This window comes from Eleginops maclovinus, chromosome 20 (genome assembly GCF_036324505.1).
Source record: "Eleginops maclovinus isolate JMC-PN-2008 ecotype Puerto Natales chromosome 20, JC_Emac_rtc_rv5, whole genome shotgun sequence".
NCBI lineage: Eukaryota > Metazoa > Chordata > Actinopteri > Perciformes > Eleginopidae > Eleginops > Eleginops maclovinus.
Window position 1 is genome coordinate 6,178,919 of NC_086368.1, and position 9,801 is coordinate 6,188,719.

General features: G+C 37.3%; 1 protein-coding gene across 1 annotated transcript; it reads right to left on the bottom strand.

The window, feature by feature from the left end:
- Positions 1-97: 97 nt before the first annotated feature.
- Positions 98-9,436, bottom strand: pigu (phosphatidylinositol glycan anchor biosynthesis, class U). Its single transcript, XM_063911908.1, has 12 exons — positions 9,291-9,436; positions 8,314-8,378; positions 8,124-8,183; positions 7,305-7,367; positions 5,418-5,527; positions 4,557-4,657; positions 3,968-4,065; positions 3,487-3,641; positions 3,070-3,213; positions 2,859-2,983; positions 2,385-2,527; positions 98-2,004 (listed from the first exon to the last, which is right to left on the bottom strand). Exons 1-12 carry the CDS (start codon positions 9,418-9,420, stop codon positions 1,891-1,893), a joined length of 1,308 nt encoding a protein of 435 aa, XP_063767978.1. The 5' UTR covers positions 9,421-9,436; the 3' UTR covers positions 98-1,890.
- Between the last annotated feature and the right edge of the window lie 365 nt (positions 9,437-9,801).

Below are 9,801 nucleotides of genomic sequence, written 5' to 3' on the forward strand. Positions count from 1 at the left end.
CTAAATATTTGTAATTGTGTGATCAAAATTTCAAGTTAAAAAATATTTGAAACAGACACATACATCAATACTGACAATTAAAGAGACCAAATACCAATTAGCAACACCTCCCATTTAATAATCCTTATTTCTGAAATATTCACTCATTCATCAAATATAACATAGCCCCTTTCAAACCTTGCATTTTAATATAAGTGACAAAACAATAATATAAATACAGTATCAAAACAACAGAAGAGCTCCTTTTTCTTCAAATAAAATAAAAAGAATCAAAGGAAAGAAATTAAATATATTTGCAAAGTTTTAGTGCATCAAATAAATAAATATCATAAATGACTTTTCACTCACTGGTATCAAAGTGTTTTAAAAAACGTGTATCTGTGTGAGAGTTTCACAGTTATAAATGTTTGTTCTTGTACGTTAAACCAAGCTTCATTTCACTTGAAAACAAGCTTACAATAATAAACGTTTTTGTTCGTGTTTAGCCGTTGACGTAAAAATGATGTGGGTGGGTCTTTTTATGTGAGATTTGTTGTGACATATCACTATTTTCACCATTATCAAAGGAAAACATTCATCTGTAGACATTCAAATAAAAGCAATCTTTACAACAATTTTTCCAGGCAGGTTAAGGCTTATTTTAAAGGTGTGGGAATTAAATCTGTAAAGAAAAAACTTAGTAAACGTTTGCCAGTAGCTTCTATTAAACGCAAAAATGTTTCACTTACAGCAAAGTAATCAATTGACAGAAAAATTATACAAACTAAATTAACTATTCTAACATTCAATTAATCATTTCAGATAAGTGAAGCCATTCCAATATTCTCTTATTATAGCTTATCAATTGAACATTTCATGCTTTTCTTTGTCTTATATGAATGTAAACTAATATTTCTTAGGGAACTTTTAGTTATCAAAACAAGACAGCTGAAGTTTTTCCGATTTAGCTTTTAACCCTTTCATAGAGTAAATGCTTATCTACTAATCGATATAGATTAGTGTTTTTCTTTTTTCCAGATTAAGTAGTTAAAACACATTTAGTGTTGTCTTTGTCAGGTAATAGGAACTTTTAAAAAACATATTTGAACAAATATCTCTGTTTTGAAGCCATAACAGTTAAAGGAGTGTTAAATTGTATGTACCATGATGTACCAGTGTTAGTTTTCACTTGAGACGAGATGCAACACTGATAATATTGCATTTGTTGACTATGTGTAAAAAGAAAGACAGCTGTAAGATTGTAAAAAAGTGGGAAAACTGAGATAAATGGACATTTGTATACACCAATTCTCAAGTTTACCTAATGAAAATATATGTGGGAGAGCTTAATATCAGGAATTTTCTAAACAGAGGCAGATTCCCACATTTTTTATAGTATTTAAAGAAAAGCAAGGCTTCAAAAAATAAAATCCCCAGCAGCAAGATTAACATTCCTTCCAGGAGAAAAAAAGTTGTTGATTCAAAAGAAAAAAAGCAGTCCAAAATGGGGCTGCAGTAGTTTCAAAATAAGAATTAATCTTCAAGGCTTCAAAATAAAAGTCATCCTCTCAGGGCGCAGCTTCCAAAATAAGAGCGCTCCAGAGGGGGAACAGTAAAGAGATGTTTAGTTGGTGTTTATCTCACATGGCAGGAGCAAGATTTCTACATCCCATCTCAGAATCTCAGTCATGTGACATGTTGTGACTTTTTTGCATATGAGGTTGTACCAGACCACTTTCTGCATGTGTGCAAAGGTTCAGTCTGAGCGTGGCTCTGAAAGGCTTTCATCTTCCGCAGTTTGTTTGTTCCCTCTGAGGATGAAAGAGACCCGAGCAGTTCCTCCCTTCCTGGTAGAGGCTGCCAGCCAGGTGTTGATGTGTGTGAATGTGTGTATAGTTATGTGTGGGTGTTTTATTTAAGGACTAAGGTAGCCTCAGAGCCGTCTTTCCTCTTCAGATACAGTCCATAGCTGAGATGGTGTTCTCTCCTCAAGAAGGCGTAGAAATAATCTGACACCAGCAGAATCTGAGAATGAAAACAATATTTGAAATCTTCAGCGTTTTTAAGTAGTAACTAAATCACAAATAATTATACAATGAAAAAACAAAATCAGATTTAAGTCTCCCAACACCAGTATAAGGTTTATTATCGCAATTAAGTAACATATACACCAGTCATTTATAATAATAATAATAATAATAGAAGTACAAGGACAAGAAGAAAAAAACTTTAAAAATCTACAGACATCTGTATTTTTCATGTAGCTTGAGCAGCCCACAGTTAGAAGCTTAGCACAAAGGCATTAAACATGAAATAAAAGCTAGCCTGTCTACATCCTAAGGTTAAAAATCCACCTACCAACAAGCATCTCTGAAGCTAAAGAAAACGTGCTGTTCCCGTCCTACCTGAGCCACGTTGAACAGCAGTGTGATGGCGTAGTAGAAGTTGGAGTTTGCGCTGCCGGCGTAGATCCAGAGGTGCCAGAGAACCGGGAACAGAGCGGAACAGGCGAGCAGCACGCAGCACACCAGGAAGATGTTCCTCAAGACTGGACAGGAGCAGAAAGCTATGGTTTTTACTCCAATTTTAGCTTTACGTAAGTCTAATTTCATTGCAAAGATGTGTTATTTAGCACTAATGTAGCAAACACAGAATTGAAAGCATTGCTCAGTTGATTTTTTTTACTACAAGGTTTTCACATTTGTATCTTGCTTCTAGGAGCGATGCAATGTGAAGAACGACTGTCGTTTTTTAGTCCCACAGAAGGGAAATATACAACGTGAAACGTTAGCATGTTAACTTTAATCTAACATAGGTGAAAACCAGGCGGGGAAAATAATTGATTACTAGCTGAAGAAGTAATGTATTCATTTACTCACATCTGTGCAGGTGACTCCACACAGGAAGGAAGGCCATGTAGAGAGCGATGTCTCCCACAGTGGGGTAGGACTTGAAGATGGAGATCACAGCTAACTGCATGAAGATCAGAAACACTGGATGCTCCCTGAAACACATTTAAGAGAATTTAAGTAAAAATAGAAAAAGACAAGCAGCAGCGTTTTTTTAACTTGTAAAGGACGGAGCTCTAACTTGAGTTTGATGGACAGAGGGATGGTGTAGAAGAAGACGTTGATCTGGAAGACGCATAAGAAGAAGAGCCGGAAGTGTTCAAACATCTCGGCGAAGAAATACCAGAAGAGGCCGATGTTGGGGGTCAGGTCTGGAACTGAGAGACTGGAGGGAGGGGGAACACATGGTCAGGGCCACGACTAAAAGTGGATATTTAAGATAATAGAAAATGTGCCTGCAAGACTTGTGACGCCTATTATGTACCAAGAGTGACATTTAACAGTAAAATAAATAACTTCTTTTCCCCAGAAGAAGTAAAAGAGCTAAAAAAAAAAGTCATTCTCGGACAAGAAGAACATTTGAAGACTTTCCAAAGCATTTCAGTGTCTGTGCATCATATAAACATTTAGTGTCCTGTTAATGTTGATAATGACTCACATGAAGCCATAGACGGACGGCAGGAAGTCCCAGGAGCCGAGCAGGAAGAAGGAGAGGCAGATGATGACGAAGAGGCTGCCCAAGTACATGAAGGCATACTGAACGATGAACCACCAGAAGCTGACACGCCTGAAGTTCACTGGGATGTACTGACGCTAGAGGAAACGCACACACATGGAAATATGTTCATTAAAAAGGCATAAAGGAAGATGTTTTTATTCAATATATTTATTTTTAAAGAAAAAAGAGCAAAGAATGGGGAGGGAGTGAAACAAAAATTCTACAACAGCAAAATAAAATTAATAAAATGAAGATAAAATAAAAGCATTCAAAAAATTACATAAAATCAGAGTAAAGTAAAAGTAATAGAATTGATTATTAGACATGCACAGGAGGAATTAGTCATTATTTAAGAATATGCACCTTAAACTAAGAAGATGGAGGATTAAAACTATAAACATTCATGTGTTCAGAAACAAACCTGCATCAGATAGAGCAGCGCTGAGGCGCACAGAGTGAGAGGGTAGATGGACTGGTACGTGGCCAAGGACAGAAATATAGCACTCAGCAAAACATTTCCTGCAACACAAACAGAAAAACACTCACCATCCTGTCTCATTGTTACAGTCATTTCAAGTTGGGCAGTTAAAGCTGTTCAAATTATCCATTTATAAACAAAGAAATTACTCAAATAACAATACAGTGATGGCTCCAGTTTTTTATTATTATTATTAATTATCTTAAAAAGGTTGTGGCCAAGGAAATGTCCGTTCTTGATATATCTTGAAATTGTGAACTGCTTTCAGACATATCAATAATAGCTCGTAAACTTTGTTTACTATTGTTTTGTATTCTACAGTATGTATGTTGATAATTTGTTATTTTGGCTTCATTTGTCTGTTTGGAAAAAAACTATATTTAAATACCATGTAAGCCAATTTGTAATACGAGAGCAGTAATCATGGTTGATTTTTTTCTTGGCTTTCATCTACAAAAGGCGTCCCAGTGAGCTGCGTGAATATACAGAAACATGTTTCAATTAAAGATGAACACTTGGATCCCACTCATACCTTTGACTGTGGAGAGGATGAAGAGGGAGAGGACGGCGTTGTTCAGGCCGCAGGTCGACTTGGCAACACAGGACAAGATGGTGAACGGGTTCAACAGGTAACTACGAGGAATACAACACAATGAAATACAAACAGTGAGATGATAAACTAAATGAGCACTTTTCTGATGCTATAGGTATGTACGGTAAATACACACTATAAACATTTCATATGTTTTTCCATGATGAGGACAATTGTGAATAAAAACGATCAATACTTCCAGTATCATCAATCATATTGCAATTGCTATATCAGTCAAAATAAGCGCAATTATTAAATTTTTTGAAATTTTCTAAAGCAGATCTGTGAGGCTGTCATTTGGCACGGTTTACAAAATGTGGCGGCAATGACCAGACTGAGGTACCCTTCCCAAGGACTAGCTAGTTCAGTCAGAACTAATCAGCTTTCAAAGGAAGAGGCATCGGCGTTTATTGGCATGCAGATGACGGACTGAATAGTAGGAGAGATCATTTTTCATATATGAATTTGGCTTTTAAACATAACACGTGCATGTGTATTTTACTTAATTGTATGTACTGTATATGGTTGGCTCCCTTAGCTGATGGGCATCCTTTAAATAAACAAAATGTAACACTGACGTTGTCTCACAGCACACAAGAAGAGGCCCCTTTACCACCTGATCCGACAGTGACCTTGTGCAGTGGGCAGCTATTGTGCAGCGCCCGGGGAGCAATGGGGAGGGGGGATTGGAGGTGTCCGGTGCCTTGCTCAAGGGCTACATACAGAATCTGATGTCTGACATATGTTGGTGTTTGCTGCTTCGGTAGATGATTAGTTTGTTAGTTGGTGTGTGTTACTTACAACATGGCCACTTTCAGAGGGATGTAGAACATTTCTTTGGGGCTTCTGATGAGCTCCAGACAGTCGAGAGGGTAGCGATCGGCCTCCAAGGCATATTTCTGCTTTCTGAACTGAAACAGCGCATTAAATATGTAAATAAAATAATTGGGTACAAAATACCCAATAAACACAAACAATGTATATCAAAGTTTCAGTTAGATCCATTTTTAAATAACAAGCCATGTAGCAGTGAAACAAGATTATATTTCTAACATGGAGGAAATAAGTATTTGATCCCTTGCCGATTTTGCAAGTTTGCCCACTTACAAAGAAATTAAAAGTCTATACTTTGTATGGTAGGTTTATTTTAACAGTGAGAGACAGAATATCAAAAAAATAAATCCAGAAATGTACATAAAAAATATATATAAATTGATTTGCGTTTAATTGGGGGAAATAAGTTTTTGATCCCTTTGCAACCAACAAGAATTCTGGCTCCCAAGGACCGGTTAAATAAGTGCTCTCGCTTTAAGAAAGTACTCCTGATGTTACCTGGATAAAAGACAACTGTCCACAGTCAATAAATCAGATTACAACCTCTCCACAATGGGAAAACCAAAGACATCTTGTGATCATGGTGGAACTAATGTCTAAGGACATCAGGGACAAGACTGTAGACCAGCACAAGGCTGGAATAGAAGACAAGACCAGCAGCAGGCAGCTTGGTGAGAAAGAGACAACTGGTTTTATTATTAGAAGATGGAAGAAGCACAAAATGACCATCAATCGCCCTCAATCTGGGGCTCCACCATCTAAGATCTCGCCTCTTGGGGCCTCAATGATCATGAGAAAGGTGAGGGGTCAGCCAAAAACTACACAGGAGGGGCTTGTTAATGATCTGAAGGTAACTGGGACCACAGTCACCAAAATAACTATTGGTACACTCTGCTGTAATGGATTAAAATCCTGCAGCGACCGCAGCGGTTTCTCTGCTATGGGGACAGGGCGATTCACTGCATCGAGGGGATGATGGAGGGGACCATGTACCATAAAATAGTGGCTGATAACCTCCTTCCTTCAGCCAGGACACTGAAAATGGAACATGGATAGGTCTTCCAGCACGACAATGACCCAAAACATACGGCCAAGGCAACTAAGGAGTGGCTACAGAAGAAGCCCATTAAGGTGATGGAGGGGCCTAGCCCGTCTACCGACCTATATCCCAGAGAAAATCTTTGGAGGGAGCTGAAGCTTCCAGTTGTTGGGCATCTGCCTACAAACCTTAAGGTTGTGGAGAGGATCTGAAGAGAGGAGTGCACCAAAATCCCTCCTGAGATGTGAACCTGGTGACCAACTACAAGAAACACCTGCCCTCTGTGCTGTCCAACAAGGCTTTCTCCACCAAGAACTACGGCATGTTTTGCAAGGGGATCAAATACTTATTTCCCCCGATTAAATGCAGATTAATTTATATCTTTTTTTTAATGTACATTTCTGGATTTTGTTTTTTTTATATTCTGTCTCTCACTGTGAAAATAAACCTACCATTAAAATGACAGACTGTTCATTTCTTTGTACGTGGGCAAACTAACCAAATCGGAGGGGATAAAATACTTATTTGCTCCACTGTATTTGGTGTTGGATAGCAGGGCTGAGAATGTCGTTGAAATCAATAATCACACATTGATCAGGGACTGCAGATGGAAATGAGCTAAAAGCTAAATCTGACATCACTTCTCTTTTTGAGATGAATGTATTTTTAGCATGGTCCTTGTTTAATTACACTGTATAATACCACTCAGTCTATCAGTTTTGACAAACTGTACTTATTTCTTATTACATTTCACATTAATTCTATATTCTTTATTATTGTTCTCTATTTCTTTTAAGACATTATGGTTTTCTTACCACTTGCTTGTTGTACTCCTTCACTGTCATGTAGAGAGCCACAGCGGTGATCACATCTGCCAACTGCAGGAACAGAAAGACAGAATGATCATCTGAAATATAAAACACTCAAACTGCACTCAGATCTTTGCCAAGGCAAATGGTGCATTCATGTGCTTCCTGCATTGTCCCATTAAGTCTTTCTTTTGAATTGTGTTTATGAGCTCTATGTCTTAAGTGGAAATAACGTAGACGCTGCAACGACAAAGTGGTGACGTTTATTGCTCCAAAAACTAAACAATTGATATCATTGTTGTGTCCACTTGCATGAATTGACCCAGACAGGAACTCATTTGACCAATTATTCCAACAAAACATGAAAGCAGCACAAATTCCCATCTCACAATGTTAATATTAATGAATCATAATTAGTGTATCAGCACTGTTTTTCAGATACTATAAAAAACAAATGGGTTATTTCTTTGCCCATGCTTAAAATTCCATCAAGTTTCATGGATATTGAGCAAGTATTTTCCTGTAATCCTGCTGACAGACAGAGAAAACGAACCAAAAACATAACCTCCTTCATGGCGAAGGGAGAAATACCAGAATGTATTTCCTTTTCAAATCATTAGAGGCAGAAAGAGCATTTTAAATTAAAATACTGTGCAGAATGCAGTGCTTTCCTATGATGGCTCATGTTACAGAAAATTCCTACAGAAAAAAAAAGATAGATCTAGAGAAAAGGTAATTGGTATTCATACTGTGTTTGAAATAGACCTTGGCTTATAAATACTTAAAGCTACCTTGAAAAAAATTAATCATTTGTTTTTCACTCACCATAAATGTTATCTCTGCATAGTCCACCAAAAAGTGAAAGAGGTAAATGATGAGTGGGGTCTAAAGATAAAAGAAAAGGATATTTAGGAGAGAGCATAGGCAAGGGTGGACATGTTCACTTTTTTACTACATTTTGAAGAACAAACAATTAAACAAGAAAACCCATTTATAAATAAGTATACGTGTGCACCTCATGGAAAACATCTCCAGAGTACGGCGAGACTCCCAAGTCAAGCAGAGCCAAACCTTCAATAACTGCAACACAACAGAGAAATAAAGCAACATGTCACAAAAACACACTTTCATTATATTGGATCTTCTCTTGTAGAATCAGCCACACAGCCCTTCTACAGTGATGCAACATCCTGAAACAGATGCCTCACAAACAATTAATGAAGGGATCACCACAGTTGTACAGGCCAAAACGCTAGATATGTATATATATGTGCATTCCAACGTAAAAATATTTGATTTTAGCATATTTTATTGTTTTTAATTTACCTGCTCTTGCTTTTTGCTGCATGTTTTAAAAAAAAAATGTATTTAATTTTTTTATCTGTTATACACTGGATTGCTTGGTGGTATCGCACTTTTTGTATGCCTGTTCTTCACTTTATTATGAAGCGCTTTGAACTGTACCTCATGTATATGTATATAGGGTGCTATTTAAATAAAGCAATTTTGTTATACAAAATATAAATGTTGCATGTAATATTTTATTACAAACTTGGTGCTACTGGCAGCTTTCATAAATGCAAAAACACAGCACAGTACAATATACAGTAGATTGTTAAGATCTATATTAAAAGATAGGCATTATAAAGCCTCTCATAATGCTGTATTCGAGTGAAGTAAGTACTTTAAAATGAGGATGGTCCTCCACCTCTCATCTCCTGCTGTTTGCGTTACCATCATCTTTGAACAAGTGAATATAATGAAGAACGTCCATTAAAAAGCGAATAATTAAAATCACTTCGCAGCTCTTATATTCCCCTCAATAACGTCTAAGTTCGGTTTCTGAATATGAACGGGAAATACTGGTTATTGGTAGCTAAACCGGTTACTGGCTTCACTCAATCACCGGCTAGCAGCGCCGAGGAGAGGAGCAACCGGAGAGGCGTCTCAGCAAGAGAATTACACCCCTAAAAGTCGCTAGAGCCCGCTTACCTCTCTTCCAGGCAGTCAGCGGAGACACCACCTCCACTCTCTCCGAAATTAGGTCCGCTAAACTGGATCTGTACAGGGCTGCACGGATGGTAACAGCTACAATCAAAAGTAGTGTCAAAGGAGCCGCCATCTTGACAAGGAAGGAAACCCACTCCGCCCTGCGAGGTGCACGATGGGAATGAAGTGTATTTGTCGCTCAGGAAACTGAACAGAACTCACGAAATAACATTACAAATAAATAAGACTGATAGTTATCATATCATATATACATATAGCTAGACACATAATAATAATAATAATAATAATAATAATAATAATAATAATAATAATAATAATATTATCATATATCATATTGACAAATATAAGTAAATTAAGGACACATTAGAGGACACTGCAGGTTTCACAAAGCGGAACTATAAATGCTGAACATGTTTTCAACCCGGGACCCTTTTTTGTGTTGGATCAAAACACAAAGCGGTGTGAAGTCAGACGCATTCTACAACTGGTTTTC